We start from the raw sequence: 17,937 nt of genomic DNA, 5'->3' as shown, positions 1-17,937 counted from the left end.
CGTAACAAGTCCCACATGCTTACTTGATCCCACATTTTCTCTTTGTCTTAAGAATCTAGTCAGAGAACAATGCCGTTCTCTCCACCCTACCCAGGATCTGAATTAACTGTGTCAGACCTAAGCTTGGTTCCAAGTCCAGCAAATGTGCAGCACCGATTTGTAATGCAATCCTAAATACAATTACGCCAGTCATTGATTTTAATGGATCTGGAATGGAATAACACTGCATAAGTTTGCCCAGTGACTCACACCCATCTGCTTTATTGAATGCAAAGTTGCTGCATGGTGTGTGTGTGTGTGGGGGGGAGGGTACAGGTTGCATCCAACAGGAGCACATCCCTGCCTTATAGTGATTGCTGTTTAGCGTGTTCTAGGCATCTAAAGGTATCTCTGTACATGCTGGGTTTAGGGTTTCTGGCTTCAAAGTACTGTGAAGTGATCCTGGAGCTAGGGTGACCAAGTTGTTGACCACAGCACCCACACTCCGGCCCTCACTGTGGCTTAATAGAGCAGTAGGAACAAAATAGGGGGCATGATGACATTAGGGGGACACTCTAGGACCCCCCCTAATCTAGAGTACTGCTGATACCATGATGTTGTTTTCCCAGTCTCTGCCCCCAAATGCTCATGCCCTCCAAATTAGGGTTGCCAGCTCCAGATTGGGAAATTCCTGGAGATTTGGAGGTAGAGCTGGGGAGGGCAAGATATTTTTGGGGTGGGACATCAGTGGGACATAATGCCATAAAATCCACCCTCCAAAGCATCCAGTTTCTCTGTCATCTGGAGATCCATTGTAATTCCAGGAGATCCCCACCCCCCACCTGGAGGCTGGCAACACTACCCTAAATACTCCCAGGTAGCAACCCTACCTGGGGTTATGGAATTACAACTGATCACACTGCAGAGATTGGTTCCCCTGGAGCAGTGGTCGGCAAACTCATTAGTCAACAGAGCCAAATATCAACAGTACAATGATTGAGATTTCTTTTGAGAGCCAAATTTCTTAAACTTAAACTATATAGGTAGGTACACTGTTTATTAACTTAATAAACTTTAATTAAAGTTTTAAGTCTTAATTAAACTATAGGTACACTGAATAAAACTTGATATCATACTTAATAATGATCTTATTTATTGATAAAAATTAAATTGTAAGTAAGGTATCCATAAAATTAAATCATGACAATGACTGACAAACACTTAATGTGAACAATGGCCTTGCATCTCTCCAACCCCCACTGACCTCTCGGCGGCCACCCTGGCGCATCCCGGCTGCCTTGGCCTCCCGCGCTCGCCTCTCGGCCTCCTCCTCCTCCACGCCGCCTGGGCTCTTTCCTTCCTTTACTCCCCGGCCGGCCTGCTGTCCGCCCCTCCTCAGCGCCTCGGCCTCCGAGGAGGAGGAGGAGGAGGAGGAAGAAGAGGAGGAAGGCGGAGGGGTGTCCTCCCCCCATCCCCTCTCGCTGGCGTTCTCCAGCAGCGGAAGGGAAGGGCAGGCCACGAGGGTGACGTGCCGGAGCTTTCAGGTGAGAAAGGCGAGGGAGGGTGTGTGTGTGCTGGATCAGGGCCTCCCTCCCTCTCCTCAGTGCTCAGGCCAGCATGTTGCAAAGATCCCCCCCCCAGGCGTGGCGGCGGCGGCGGCTCTGGGCTGGCGGAAAGGCGGAGAACTTTTGCGGGACTTCTGCGTGTGCGCAGAGCCCGGCCGGGGCAGGGCAGGGATGCCAGGCTCTCCTCCGCCATGATGTGCAGCCCCAATCCTCCACCAAAAGAAACCAGTCCCCCCCGCGCCCTACGCGCCCAGGGAAGGTGGCTTCTCTCGGGTGGGCGGCCACGATCCTGCAGCCCAGAGCTGCACTCAAGGGGCCAAAGAGCCGCATGCGGCTCTCGAGCCGCAGTTTGCCTACCCCTGCCCTGGAGGAAATGGCAGCTTCGGAGGGTGAGTTCTATATATTTATATTTATTGTTGGAAGGATTGGCGACAAATAAATGTATAAAGTCTATTTTTTGTATGCACACAGTCCATATTTGACAGTGCAGCTTGCTTTTTAGTGAGCCATTCTGGAATAAGGGTAGAGGTTGGATTAGGGAGACCCAGATTCAAATTCCTGCTTGCCATGAAGCTTATTGAGTACTCTGAGCTAGTCATTCATAGCTAGACTTATCTTGCAGGGCTGTTGTGAAGATGAAATGAGAGGGTTTCCCGGAACTCCTTGAGAGCAATGGTGGGGTAAAATGCTATACATTTGACAAGAATTGTTATTCAAGAGTAATGGTCCCCAACCATTTTGAGCTCGTGGGCACCTTTGGAATTCTGACACAGGGTGTTGGGCACAACCACAAAATGGCTGCCACAGGAGGCAGAGCCACCCACAAAATGGGTATGGCAGGAGGTGGAGCCGCACATGCATATGCGCATGAGCGCACGCACACATTCACAGAGGAAGTCTAAGCACAGGGGAGGAGAGGGTAATTGGGAAAAAACACCTAGAAAGAGGAGTGAGAGAATAAAACCATCACCGTGGTGGCAGTTGCCACAGAAACATTTTTTAAAAATCTGTATAGCTGATCAGATCACCAGTTGCCAATATGATGCCCTACTAGGCAAAAGCCCCACCTGGTCCCACTCACTTTCTAAAAACAAAAAAAAGTGTTGGCAGGTGTTATGGCACCCATTGGTGCCATGCTGGGGACCTCTGCTCTAGAGGCTGTTTTAGTGTGTCCATCATCATTACTGGCAATATTTGTGATTTAGTACACATGATGAGGAAAAATACTTCCTGGCTATTAAAGCTATGATTCATGTTTAGACTAGGGCTACTTTTGAATGTAGGACAGTAGGTCACAGCAATGATTTCCCGGAGGCAATGTTCCCATGCTATTGTTTCCTTCTTACACAGCAGCCAAAACAGAATTTACAATAAAAGGGACTCACGTTTCGTCTGGGGAAGAGGAAACCTCTTGAAGGGAAAGCTGTTCTCACCAGAGGAAAGCACTCCACTAGCAGAATGGATCTGCTGGATCCAACCCACTGACTAATGTTGGAATGGAAGCCCCACATCACCAGCTGCATAAGGGGGTCCTGAAAGGAGACTGTATCTAGACACCCTGAGTACTGTAGGATTTACTTCTAAGTAGTATTATACTAGGTGTGTTAATCTATGGATAGGATGGGATGTGAGAAACTTGCCAGATTTCAGTATGTGCTTTGCATTTGATGTATATGTTACCATCTGGGCCCTCTCTGACTCTTATAATTCCCACAGTGAATGCTTCATGGGAATTATCAGGCAATTCATGCACACCTCCAGCTTCTTAATATATTACCTCAGTCATTTTCAAATGCATTGCCCTTCACAGATACTTTCCACATTTGCTTTTATGCACGCAACTCCAGGTACATATGACCTGGAACTTGCAAGCAGCAGCAGACCTTGGGGACAGGGCTCTGTATATTTGGTTTTGTATATTTGGGTCACACAGAATGCTAGCCTGGCCTGTTGGCCTCAGCTTCAAAACTACCTAATGGGCCCACTGCCTCTGTTTTTGATCAGCCACACATGCACATGGTCTCTTCCAGTCTTGAAGTAATGAATAGCATTGCCAACCTTCAGGTACTAGCTGGAGATCTCCTGCTATTACAATTGATCTCCAGGCGATAGAGATCAGTTCACTTGGAGAAAAGGGCCGCTTTGGCAATTGGACTCTATGGCATTGAAGTCCCTCCCCTAACCCCGCCCTCCTCAGGCTCCACCCGCAAAACCTTCTGCCGGTGGTGAAGAGGGACCTGCCAACCCTAGTAATGAACAAGCATGCTTGAAAGCTATGTTAGATGGGCTGAGTTGCCTTGGACTGTTTTGGCTTATATTTAGATTGTAATTTACTATGGTTTGAAAATAATACAAAGCCTTATTGAATAGACGGCTACCTTGGACTTGATCTGTTAGCATTTCAAGTAAACATTTATCTTTGGCATATACACAACCCCCAAACAGAATGAGATGTGCTTAGAACCTCTGAAATCAATGGATACATCTAACTGTATGTTGGATTATGGCTATGGGCTTGAATTTTATGCTACCCATTTTCATTTGATTGAGCTGCTACAGTGAATCTGTCAGTACATAATTAATTTTTTTAGATTATATTTTGTTCCAAAATAACAAATATTTCATTAATAGGCCTCTTGATTTTTTTCCAGGGATTTCTTTGCAAAACACAAACTTCCAGTGAGTATAACTTTCCCCTTGTTTTTAACTTCCAGTGAACAAAATATCTGAATAATTAACCAAACTACAAAACAACTTCCCCAGAAATCCCCTTTGTGACTGGAGGCATTTTTTTGAATTCAGTGTTTCCCAAAAGGTTTCTGATGACAAAGGCCCAGTGTGAAAGATATTATTTACACCATTCAGAGCTCTTTATAGAAAGAATGGACCAAAAAAAATTACTATAGAGAAAAAGACCATATAATTAATTGCTAAAAACTCAAGAGAAAAGTTTTAATATGACACCTAAAGGATAGGAAGCATGGCTCCAAATTGGTGTCAGGGAAGGCTCTGCTGACCTGGGATACTATCACAAAAAATTCCCTACCCCTAATAGCCTACCCACCCAGTCCCTTAAGACAGGGACTCCTGAAACAGAACCTGAAATGATAATCTGAATTAATGGGCAGGAGGAAGAGGTCCTTCAGACATCCTGATACCAGGCTTTTTAGGTTTCTATAGGTCCAAATCAAATGGCACTTGTGCATTGGCTGGCCGCAGGTAGGACCTCTTCATTTTTTTCAGGAGTGCTTCCTCTTGAGATCCCATGTGCCCCTGTTAAGAGTCTAATAGATTCAGGTTGCACAGAATAGATCTATTTGGCTGTTATTAAGCTGGAGCTGATGATTTAGGATCAAGCTTCCTAGGGCAGGTGGGCCAGAGAAAAGGGACAAAAAGCCCTCCTCTGCACCCCTTTCCACTGGCAGAAGCAGGGTAGGAGGAAAACTGAAAGCTTCTTCCCCCTCCCTTGCTGCACTCCCTCACAGAGCTGAACGAACGTACTTTTTAAGGCGAGACCCACCTATGTACATCTCTGACTGTGAGTCTGGTTGTGCACATGTTTGGGTGTATTAATTAATTAAGCCCTTAATGTCGGCCAGTGGACTCCGATTACAGGCTTAGTCTTGACTTTTCTAAGTCAGGAATGGCCAACTGGTATCACCTGACTGAACACAGCCTGGGAAGCAATTTGATGCTTTCTCCCCAGGACATTCAATGTGAATCACTCTGTGGTAAAAACGTCCTCTTCACTCATAAGTAAAAGGTTCCAGTTGTTTTCAGAAGCTGGAAAAGACAGATAAAATGTTGAATTAGAAAGTGTTGATTTCTTCACCTCCCCTCAAGTGACCTCCTGCTGCCAGGTCATACATGCCTCATAATGATACAGTTTTCTGGCTAAGTGGTCCTGACTTTATTGTAGAACCGGAATACTTGTGAAAAGGTTCGGTTCTGTGGCTAAATACCTTCCTGGCTCCCAGTAGCCTGTCTGAAAATAAGAGAAAGCTTGTTAAGAATACAGAAGTTGGCCATCCCTTCTCTGGGAGTCAGACCTAATTTAAACAAGACACTGGCTGAGGGAAAAAAGTACTTTTCTGTAGGAGTATGCACACGCACAGAATCTCATTTAGTTGCCACCCACACAAAGCAGCTTTAGGTAACATGCCAGGGCAACATCTGCAAGGCTATGTATCTCTAGTGTTCATATGAAACATACTTGAAGAGTGTGTAACCATCAGATATGAGTTGTGGAGTCTTCTCAGTTACCATGCATGTGGTGCCCAATTCAGATGAGGAGAGTGCAGATGGAGAAGGGCTTTAGCCTCCCCCACCCCATACCATTGTCCCCACATGTAACAGTCCTGGGGGAGCTATTTGGCTCAACAGACCAAATAGCACTGCCATAGCATTTCAGGTCAGGAAATGGCACAAAGGAAGCCTGAAGCCCCTTCTCCACATTTGAATTGGGCACTGGGCATGTGAAAACTGCAGAGAACCTGTAATTCACCTCTGATGTCACACAGGGTAGGGACCCAAGACTCAACCTGTGTAATCCGTAATATGTGAATTGGTATCAGTTTCTTTGTATGGGTAGTGGGGCGGTATAAATGATATACCGTGCACATGCAGTCTCACAGGTGAGAACTTTTCCTCACTAGAGTCACATTTAAATTAAGGGTTCAGCTAAAACAAACAGCAAACTTAAGTGGCAAAGCTTCTCCTCAGCTGTACTACTTCCAGCTGAGGGTAGAAATCACACAAGTTCTGTGTTTGTGTGAAGTCAAGCTTTTAGATTGTTTCTTCTTCAAAATACTGTGTTTCTATTCAGCACTACATTTTCACATTTATGTATATATACATTTTTTTTTAATATTCACAGCTGGTCTTTTTAACAGTTTTTGCCATCCGGCTCCTGCCTCTCTTTCTCATGTCACGCTGAGAAACATGAAGCTCTGGACTGCAATGAAATGCACAGAAGGACATCAATGCTCTCTTCACCTAAGCATTAAGGGGACACTGCATCTTAATGGTTAGTCAGAAGATTGGCTGGGAAGGGGAGGGGATCTGGCTTAATGGCAGAGGATCTGCTTTGCGGGCCCCAGGTTCAATTCCTGAAATTTCCTGTTAAAAGAATCAAGAAGTAGTTTATGCAAAAGACCTTGACCTGAGATCCTGGAGAGCCACTGCCAGTCCGAGAAGACAACACTCACCTTGATAGACCAAATGTTGGCCACAAGTTGGCCACTATATAAAATGGGATGCTGGATTAGACAGACTACTGGTCTGATCCAGCAGAGTTCTTTTTATGTTCTTGTGTCCTAATGGTCTGACTTCAAGTCTGGCTCATGGCAAAGGCCACTATTACCATTCTTTTGCGGGAAAGGCTTGGGCTCTGTTACCTGCATGAAAAGGAAATTGCAGTTTTTCCTGACGTAGCGGTGAGAAAACCATCTCCTGATGAATTTTTGCTTGATTGGGACAGAGATAGGCAAGTCCCCTTTGCAACAATGAAATGATTTTGTGCATGTGGATTCAGCTACTGAATGGCAAACCACTGAGTCAGTAATAATGAAATCATCAGGCGAGCATATTGCGAAATAGCATATGATGTATCCTTTTACAAAATTTCAATTAAACTTTACTTGTCTCTTAATTTGGTGCACCGCAACACAAAGGGGGTTATTATGGTGCTGGTAATACACTGAGTAGAGTTTTCTAAGAAAAATGGCATAGAAAGGTTGCCTGGTGTGTATGTGTGTGCCTTTTATCTCCACGGTTCATTCAGAATGCTCCTTATTTCCTACAAGAAAGGCCACATGCTTTCAGACATGGCTAATGTATTTTCCCATGTGAAATTGTGCTTTTTTCTTTGAAAATAATACAGGACTTATTTTTGTTCATTACTTTCAGAAAATGTGCGTGGAATGGAAATTTGCTCCCTCTCAGTGAATACTCAGAAATCCCAGTGTGTGAATGTGAAGGTTTCCAGAAACACACATGTAAAACTTACTGGAAAGAAGGTAAAAGTTTGGTTTTGGCATTGTCAAATTATTACACTTTTGAGATTTTAAGGGAAAGCTAAGATTGGCCTTTAACGCGTGGCTGTTTTTACATTTGTTTGTCCTTGTCCTATCTCACACCTTCCAAAAATTGAACGCATGGGGGGAGGGGACAGGGACAAACAAATGAAGAAGGGGCAGCAGTAGCTCCTGGTCAGGGCAATTTTAATTTTTTTTTGCCGTCAAGTCATACCCCGGCTTAAATAGCTGCAACAGAAAAGGAAACAAAAGCTTAGTCCAGGTTTCATATACATTGGCAAAATATGTTCCCAAGAATTCCCCTATCTTGGAAGGTGATAAACATCACCTACTGAATCCATATTGAATAGAGAGCCTGCATGGTGTAGTGGTTAAGAGTGATGGACCAGGTTCAATCTGGAGAACTGGGTTCAATTCCCCACTCCTCCACATGAAGTCTGCTGGGTGACCTTGGGCCAGTCACAGTTCTCTCAGAACTTTCTCAGCTCTCGTGGTGGCAGGCAATGGCAAACCACCTCCAAACGTCTCTTGCCTTGAAAACCCTACGGGGCCGCCATATGTCAGCTGTGACTTGATGATACTTTCTACCACCACACTGAATCCATACCGTTGTTGGGCAGCTTCCAGCTGAGCCAGCTAAGCTCAGACACAGTTGGTGGTGATACGGGTAGAAGTGATGAGTATATCTTGTTTGGGATAACAAAATATCTTGAACCTGCCCTGGACTAGTAATGTTGACATGGATACAGGGAGGGCAGAATTAGAGGGTGGATATGCTTAACACTTCTAATTCACACATTCTAATTCACACATTCTTTCTCACACACACACCCAGCAGGTTTCCCTACTGGACCCAGTCAGCCCCCACTGCTATTAGTATTAAACTGTTTGGAAGCATAAAGCAAGGGAAAACACCCTGAGTGAAAGTTAGCCCGGAAGTAGCTTTGGGGTGGACTGGCCACTTAACTTACCAGGAAATTTCCCAGTGGGCCAATGCCTTAAAAGGCCACTAGCGGCTAAAAACAATCCCTGGCAGCTCTGGTAGAACTTGAGAAGACACTTGCCTCTGAGCCCTCATTGGTAACCGTAACTGATGTCAGCTCACAAATTATCCCCTCAAGCCAAGGATAAGGCAAAGCACATTGTTGGTGACTCTGAGCTGAGAGGCTCCTGTAGCAGTAGCTTGTAGTGCCTCAGGCACTGCTCAGCCTAGCTTGTTCCAGAGCTGTTTTCATTTACTTTCCAGATCATTCCTGAAATGACCTCTTATTTGGCGATATCAGGCAGCTCCTGCATCTTGGCTGTTTGCCTTAGATCACCCAGTGTTAATCCTTGAGAGTATACCTGATGGCACACAGAAAGTGAGACTGAAATTATTTAAGTATGGTCCTCAGCACTGATAAAAGAGGGGGAGGCATTTTGTTTTCATCTTTCTGTCTGTCTGTTGAAAGATGATGTGGCTTATAGTTGCATTAATATTATGAAAACACTATCATGACTCTGGGTGTGCATATGTGTGTGTGTGTGTGTGTGTGTGGGCTGAGGCACTTTTGTACCATTGTCCCCAGATGCTTTCATTAAAAAAATCTTTAAAAGATGATAATCCATGAGAACGCAGTTATATCTGTTCCAGCCAAAATGTCTCACAATTTTTGATCTGACAAGATAATTACTGTATATACTCGGGTATAAGCCGACCCGAGTATAAGCTGAGGTGCCTAATTTCACCCCAAAAATGGGGGAAAATTAGGCACCCACGTATAAGCTGAGGGGGAAATGCACCCCCTCCCACTCCGAAGGCTTACCTGACCGGGCTCCAGGCGCGCAGGCAGGCGGTGGTGGTGGCGGCGTCCCCCTCCCTGCGCGCAGGAGGCCCCGCAGGCCGCTCCTGGCCGGCAGGGAAGGCGCGCGGGCAGGCGGTGGTAGCGGCCCCCTCCCTGTGCGCAGGAGGCCCCGCAGGGTCAGCTGGCAAGTGGGAGGACCGGCCCGGGTGAGGTGAGGGGGTTGTGGGGGGGTGGGGTGGGGGTGAAGAAACTGCTGCCGCCGTGCAGAAGGCGCAATCGCGACGATCATGCAAAAGGCGTGATCGTGATTGCGCAAAAGGCGCAATCGGGTGGGGGGGAAGAAACCGCTGCCGCCGCACAGAAGGCGCGATCGGGTGGGGGGAGAAGGCAGGACAGCCCGCCCATCAGCTGGCCGGCGGGAGCGCGCTGGGAGAGGGCCCGGCAGGCGAACTACCGTATTGACCCGAGTATAAGCCGAGGTGAGTTTTTAAAGCCAAAAATCGTGGCTAAAAAACTCGGCTTATACTCGAGTATATACGGTAATTGATATTCTTGTTTTGACTGTCAGGGCAATCCTATACAGACTAACCCACTTCTAAGTCAATTGACTTTGGTGGACTTAGAAGGGCATAACTGTTTCGGATTGCATTGTATATTTATGCCATGCTGTCTTCCCAAAGGCTTGGCTTCCAGACAAGAGTGGGTAGCTGCCCCTCCCACACAACCAGGACTCGGTTGGCAGCCCGGATGGGTGTGGGCTGGGATAAGGAGACACAGGGGAGGGGTTAGAAGGCTGGGATTGAGGGACCAATGGGAAGGCAACCTGGGTGAGTGGCATGGGACAGGAAGCTGACTTCCAGTTAGGGTTGCCAACCTCCAGATAGTAGCTGGAGATCTCCTGCTATTACAACTGATCTCCAGCCAATAGAGATCAGTTCACCTGGAGAAAATGGCCGCTTTGGCAATTTGACTCCATGGCATTGAAGTCCCTCCCCTCCTCAGGCTCCGTCCCAAAAACCTCCCGCTGATGGCGAAGAGGGACCTGGCAACTCTACTTCCAGTGGGCGAGGAAAAAGCTGGGAATAGGACGGAGCGGGGTGGGAGGAGAATTGGGAGAGGATAAGAAGGAAGTCCCAGGAACAGGCTAGGGAGGAAGTTGGTGCTGGCAACCCCAGGTTGTAAATTGCCTCACAAAAGAAACTGATAGACTCAAACAACAATTTAAACAAGCACAAGCCAATGAATAAACATAGAAAATTAACAAACATAAAACTATATCTTGAATCCAGTAGCCTGCTCATTCAATGACAATGGGCTAAGAGCCAAGGCTAAAGAGCTCTATCCATGCCTAGGCTTTATATCTGTAGACAGGAAGGAGACAGAAACACAGCTGAGATGTAGTGCACCTGGCAAGATGTTCTCCCAACAATTTCCCTCTTAGTGCTTTACTTCTGCGTTTCTTGAAATAGAAAGCACTTGGGAACCATTCAGCATTGTTACAGAGAGAGCCACCAACCAATATTTGGCATAAAGAAATAAATAACATGCTCTTAATTGCCAGGATGCTCTTATCTTTGTATATCTTTAATGATTCAAAATTACGACATGCAACGAAGCAGATAGCTTTTTACAAGCTTGAACAAAGCGGTCAGTAAGAACTCCTGAGAATCATTATCTACTCTTGTTCCCGTTTTTTAATCATCCTGCATGGTCTGGAATTCATCTAATTTTTACATATACTCCAAACAGGTGAAATTGCAATTTAATTGCTTTGAAGTCGCTGCAGGGCAGCATGTCTATGTGACCATGAGAACGATTCCAAATTACTGTGGAGTCCAACTGAATCAAGAGTATTACGTTGAAGGTAGGAATCGATATCGAGAGGAGTGATTGTCTTGAGTTGGTCATTAATGCTAAAATGAAGATTCACACTGACCAGGACATTGGCACGGTCCCTCTGTTAGATCTGTAACCCCTAAACCAATGGTACTTGCTTCGCAGTGCATGGAGATCCGCAATTGCAATTCCCACCAACCAAGAGAGCCACATCACTGCCCTGTGTGCTGCCCCTCCAAACATACAATACAATAAGATACAACTATTAATCTTTATATGTAGCTATAACTTTTTAAATTACCAGAGTGTTCTCCCAGCACTGGTGAACTGTTGCCAGCCCTTGTGTATCTGGGTTGAGGGGAAGGGCTTCCCTCTCTGCCTTCTTGCTCCCTCCTCAGCAAGAGGCACAGCAGGTCAGGTGAGAGAGGGAGATTGCCAAGGAGCCCAGAGGAGGAGTGGTTGCCTATGGAGAAAGCCAAGTGAAACCACCACCCAGTCCACTATGGCTAAGTTGCTGTTTCCTTGGGTGGTGCTGTGATGGTTTTACTCTGTATTCTCTGCACTCTCCTCCTGACAGTTGCTGAGATGAGAGCACAGAGGCTGCAGAAAAGGGGGGGGGTTGTTGGAGAGTGCAGGGCCGTGTCCGCACTTACCATTTGCAGCTCCGATTTCTGCAGGGTTTCCTTGCATGTTCCCACTTCATCTCACCTGAAGGATTCCCAGGACGTCTCCAGAGTGCAGTTTCTCCGCGGTAAGAGGATCCGCTGATAAGGCGAGTTAAAAAAATAAAACGTCCTCCACACTCGGTGCCTTAAAGTGGGAACATGCAATGCGTCCTCAATTCTGCTGCCAGCCAACCCCTGCACTCCCCCCACCTCCCTTACTAAAGCTGAACCAATCACTGTCCTTGCTTGGAGCGCCGACTGGGCATGCCTGGAAGCTTGCCGGTCTGGGGATTTTCAAGTGCAGCAGGGAAAGGAGGCGCAGTGGGAACAGGAATTTAAAGGCGGTCTGGATTCTTGTGTATTGGATGCGTGTGATTTGCGAGGTAAGTTGCTAGTGCGTCAACGGGCCAGGCCTTTACTTCCATCCCCGGAATGATGCCTACTGCTCAGGGAGGCTCACAACAGGTTACCTCCCCGTCCTGTCCAAATAGTTTCTTATGTGGTGACAGTCTATGCCTTCAATTTGTATTGATACTATTGGTTATTTTTAGTAATTTGGAAGCTACTGGACTCTTGCTCCTTTCCAGGAGACTTGGAAACAAAGGAAGGGTTTCACCAAAAAACAAGACACTAGAAAGCTAATTTTTATTTTCATTTATTTTTGAGGCAGTTTATCCTACTTTTCTCCAACACAGCAGGACTCAATTCAGCTTACAAAATTTATTGATAAAACTGATAATTATATATTTTTCCAAATCGCTTCTGCATCACATCCTGAGTTCCCAATGACATGTATGATGCTTTCTCATATTGAGTCAATCATTGGTCCATCTAGCCCAGTTTTGTCTAGTCTGATTGGCAGTGGATTTCCAGGATGATCATTCAGATATGTGGGCCCTAGGCTGTGAAGGTTTATGGCAAACAAAATGGAGGTAAACAACAAGAGTGGGAAAAAATACAGCTTCTCCTTTCCTGGTTTTCTCTTATGCAGGCTGAAGAGGTCTCTGATACATCATCAGTTCTACACACATTTGCACCCTATCCTGTCCTCTTTATATACTACTGAGGTGTTTCTGTTGATGCAAGATAGGCCTCAAGAGTATAGACAACAGATGTTCCCAAAAAAGAAGTGTTATCTGAAAAAAAAATCTGTTTTTTATTTTGCAGATTGCAGAAACAATGATGTGGGGAAAAATATTCCAGGCTGCTTTGGTAAGCTGAGATCCAGGAGGTATAAATTATATGTAATGGTTTTAGAATACTGTTATTACTTCTGAATTCAGCTAGTCTGTGATAGATGTATATTTTGGTAAATCAGGACTGGTGAACACTGGCTAAATGACTGGAGGGCTTTAAGCAGAGGTTAGGTGGCCATTTTGTCAGGAATGTCCTAGCTTTGGATGTCCTGCATTTCTCTGTTAGGGGTGGGAGATCTACTGCCCCCAGCTCCCTTTGCCTGCCAGCAACAAAAACAAAACAAAAGGCTTTTGCACAACAGCATTATGTCACTTTCAGGAAAAACCCAGAAGTGATGTCACATCACTCTAGGAACAGCCATAACATCTACAGACTCCCATCCATTTCCTTGACTCCTTTTGCATTTTAAAGGTTAAAAACTTTAAGTATTTGCGAGAGTTTTTCCAATACAATGGAAAAGCTACTGCACATATTCGATCTAACACTCTTAATGCTCAGAGAAGGGTCAACGCTATCCTCAGATTCTTTAGGACCAAAGGGGCAGGGCACATTCCCTCAGCTTTAAAACTTTACTCAGCCAAATCATTAGCTCAGCTGAGTTATGGGTTTCAACTAGGATTCGCTACCAACTATGTGGCATTGGCAAGGGTCCAATCAGACTTCCTCAGAGCACTATTTAAAGTACCCAAATATACATCTAATGTCGTACTAAGACAGGAGGTTGGTTTGCTTAAGGTTGAAACAAAGATTTGGCAAATCTCCATCAATTACTGGCTGAGAGTCCATTTAAATCACAATGGATTACTCCTTCTCCTTCTAGCAGCGATTCCATATCCAATATGGTCATCCAGAATAATCAATAAACTACACATGGTTGGGTTAAATCCTGAACATCTCCTGGAGTTAGGCTTGAGGCAAGCAAAATCATTGGTCCATCAACGCCTTGTGGATATCGAAAGTCAATCCAATTTTCCACTATTGCCAAAATCTTACAGTGTATTGAAACCCTGTGTTAGATCCACAGCGGCCCCCTACCTGTCAACCATCTCGTATTTTAAATATAGATAAGCTTTTTTGAGAGCACGTTTTGATGCTGTGCCGTCTGCCGTATTGGAAGGAAGGTTCCGACATGTACCTCTGGAGCAACGGCGTTGCCCATGTTCAGCCAACGTGGTTGAAACAATATCACATACAATTTTGCAGTGTGGATTTTACACTGATGTTAGAACTAATATCATTTCCCCACTGTTAGCCCGTCTTGAGCAATGAAGTTATTACTCGTGGTTAACAGAGCTAGATAAAATTAAATACCTACTGGAAGATAAGGTGGCTCATGTGTCTCATGCTGTGGCAAAATTCTGTCACCTGGCCATCAAGAAAAGAAATGACATAGTAAGAAAGAAGGACGGCTAATAACTTTTAATACATAGTAAAACCATGTGCCGAAGTGATGGTTTACATTATTTATTTATAGCAGATTTGCTGCTAGGGCTGTTGAATTAAAAAAAATTCGGTATAGTTCGGATTCGGCTGAATTCGGCCCGTTTAGATTCGGGATATGCCGAAGTCCGAACTCCCCCGCTTCGGGTCCATGCAATTCGGCGGGAATTCAAAGTTCGGGAAAAAAATTCGGCTGAATAAAGCCATTAAAAACACAACCGCGCCTTTCCACGGATCTGGGGGGGGCATTTTTGGGGGTAGAGGTCCCAAACTTTCAGAGGAGCTTCAAAGGACCCTTCTTGCCAGACCCCCCAAGTTTTGTAAAGATTGGGTCAGGGGGGGCTGAGATATGGGCCCCGAAAGGGGTCCCCCCCCTTAATGTGCATCTCTGGGCAGAGCTTGCAGCCCATGCACAAAGCTCCCAGCCCCGACAAACAGCTGATGAGAGCAAGGGCGGGGCAGGTGCTAAGAACTTTGCAAAGCAACACAACTGCAAAGCAACACCTTTGCAAACATGCAAAGGGCGGGGCAGGTGTGAAGAATTTTGCAAAACAATACAACTGCAAAGCAACACAAGCACGCAATGCAACAGTGCAAAGCAACACAATACAACTGCAAAGCAACACAAGCATGCAATGCAACAGTGCAAAGCAACACAAGCACCTTTGCAACAGTGCAAAGCAACACCTGACACCTGGGAGTTTGCAAACCATGGAAAGGGACAGAGGCAGCTAGCTATGCATAATGAGAAGGGGGTAGAATTTCTCCTTTTGCATTGGACTTGGGACCAGGCAGATGCATTCTTTAAGTCACCATTTGAAAACCAGTTTTGAGCAAGCATCAAAATAACCTACCTGATCTTATGAATGAGGAAAAACCTGAAGACATAAAAATGAAGCCCCCCCTCAAACCAGGGAGAGAGAGACTGGAGGGGGAACACACACCCCAGGCAGAACCGGCAAAAGCCCCCTTTGGCTTCCCCCCCCCACAGAAACTGCTCCCTCCCCACACACACACAGACTCTGCTTCCCCCCCCCCCACACACAGAGAGAAAAGAAAAATTACAGATTAAAGCCCCCAAAGGGGTCTTACTGTGGCTGTCTTCTGTTCCATCAGGAGCGGCTGGGAGGCTGGGTAATCCAATATGATTCCATTTGTATCCAATATGAGATCCATATGTATGCATCTCTCGAGGGTGATCCATTCATCCCAATAGGGAAAAGGGGAAAGCCCATATCTCGGGGGCCCCTGACCCAATGTTTACAAAACTTGGGTGGTCTCTTAAGAAGCCTTGTCTGAAGCTCTGCTGAAAGTTTGGGATCGGCACACCCAAAAATGCGCCCCCTGCAGCCATGGAAAGAGAAAAGGGGGGAGCCGATATTTCTGCCCCCACTGAACCCATCTTTACAAAACTTGGGTGGTCTCTTAAGAAGGATTGTCTGAAGCTATGATAAAAGTTTGGGGGCTGCACCCCCAAAAAAGCGCCCCCTGCAGCCACGGAAATGGAAAAGGGGGGAGAGGAAAAAGGGGTGGAGCCCATATCTCGGGACCCCCTGACCCAATGTTTACAAAACTTGGGGGGTCTCTTAAGAAGCCTTGTCTGATGCTCTGCTGAAAGTTTGGGGTCGGCACACCCAAAAATGTGCCCCCTGCAGCCATGGAAAGAAAAAGGGGGGGAGCCCATATCTCGGGACCCCCTGACCCAATGTTTACAAAACTTGGGTGGTCTCTTAAGAAGGCTTGTCTGAATATCCCCTGAAAGTTTGGGGTTTGTACCCCAAAAAATGCACCCCCTGCAGCCACGGAAAGGAGTGAATGTGCACAAGCACCCCCGCACACACACAAGAAGATTTCCCTCTCTCTCTCTCTCTCACCGGCCGGGCCGCACATCAGCTGATTCCTCCAGTACTTAATCCTGACTGATTGGCTAGAAGAAGACCCAGCTTGGCCACCGATTGGCCGGGGGAGGAGAATGCTGCTTACTGAAGGTTATGCTGCTTACTGACTGGCGAATTTGCTGGATTTATTCGTGAACTCCCGAACTCGCTGAATTCGCCCCCCCCCGGTTGCCCGCCATTTTTGAGTTCGGTTCGTCCCGAACTAAAAACCACCGAATCAAGGGAAATTCGGCTGATTTTCAGTTCGGGTCGAACCGAATCAACAGCCCTATTTGCTGCACAGGTTTTTTATATTTAACCAGATACATGTTTGGCTATGGATGTATGCAATTTTTAATTTTATGATGGTTTATGTAATGTTTTAAATGTGCATTGTTGATTGTATTTCATATAAGCGTCAGCTTAAGATTGTGTTTTATATATGTGCAGGTCTATGACTGTAACAATAAAACTACTACTACTGCTTTTTTTATGTCTGTACATATTTTAACTCTGCTTAAATTTGTTTTAATGATGTGTGTTGGGGGGGGGTTGATTTTCATGGTTTTAAAATGTAATTGTATCTAGTATGTTTTAAATTGTAAGCCGTCTTGGTGTCCCTTTTGAGAGCAGAAAGGTGGGATATAAATTTTGTAAATAATTGAAAACAACATTCTCTGTTCAAGGAAAGATTAAAATAAGTATGTGTGTTTCTGTCTGAAACCTTTGGGATCTGTAAGCAGCAGTCTAAATCAGGGTAGGCAATCCCCAACACATGCCAAATAGTAGCAGTCCAGACCAATTTTTTTGGGCACCATATACGCAGGGGCATAGTCAAGACTTTTATGAACAGTGATGTCATCAAATGGAGTAGCTTTTAGCCCTGCTCCAGGGTATGCCAGAAGCTCCACTCCAATAGTTGGTTCTATCCTGCACAGGCATGCAGTCTTGCTCTCCTATGGGCTCAGGCTGCAAGTTGGGAACACAAGGTAGCCAGCTTCTGGTGTGATACTGCTGCCTCTCTGAAGAGCAGAAGGTGTCACTGGTGTCATTCCCTCCATGAATGGAACTGCTGCTTTGGCCATCACAACCCTTCTTCTCCTCTCCTTTTTATTTCCTGCCACAGCAGTGTCTTCACAGGTTGATGTTGCCTTTCATTCAGCACTTGGACCAAAAGGGTACTATACTATTCCATTTTCCTCTTGGTGCCCTCTATTGAGTCAGACCATTGGTCTAGCCACATTAGTATTGTTTACTCTACTGGCAGCAGCTCTCCAGAGTTTAAGGCAGAGGTCTTTCACATCACCTACTACCTGATCCTACTAATTGGAGATGCTGGTGTTGAAACTGATAACTTCTTCAATCTGCATTCAAAGCAGATGCTCTACCACTAATCCATGGTCCCACCCAAAGCATCACATGATTACCTTGGATAATCTCTGTGCAGGGGAATGGCAGAAGGTTTTCCTAAAATTACTGCCTGTGAAGGCACAGATTAGAAGACTTTAAATACCCGGAGACATCTCAGTAGAGACCTTTCATGTCATTCACCTTGTTGG

General features: G+C 45.7%; 1 protein-coding gene across 1 annotated transcript in view; it reads left to right on the top strand.

The window, feature by feature from the left end:
* IL17REL (interleukin 17 receptor E like) overlaps positions 1–17,937 on the top strand; it is a 59,952-nt gene that overhangs the window by 21,353 nt on the left and 20,662 nt on the right. The window contains exons 3-7 of the mRNA XM_056846484.1: positions 4,196–4,223; positions 6,421–6,570; positions 7,452–7,561; positions 11,113–11,227; positions 13,032–13,076. Of these exons, the coding sequence (XP_056702462.1) occupies positions 4,196–4,223; positions 6,421–6,570; positions 7,452–7,561; positions 11,113–11,227; positions 13,032–13,076 (448 nt within the window). The remainder of the gene's footprint in view (positions 1–4,195; positions 4,224–6,420; positions 6,571–7,451; positions 7,562–11,112; positions 11,228–13,031; positions 13,077–17,937) is intronic.

Source organism: Euleptes europaea, chromosome 3 (assembly GCF_029931775.1).
Source record: "Euleptes europaea isolate rEulEur1 chromosome 3, rEulEur1.hap1, whole genome shotgun sequence".
NCBI lineage: Eukaryota > Metazoa > Chordata > Lepidosauria > Squamata > Sphaerodactylidae > Euleptes > Euleptes europaea.
Note: the sequence above shows the minus strand (reverse complement) of the source record. Positions and strands in the feature narration are given on the sequence as shown.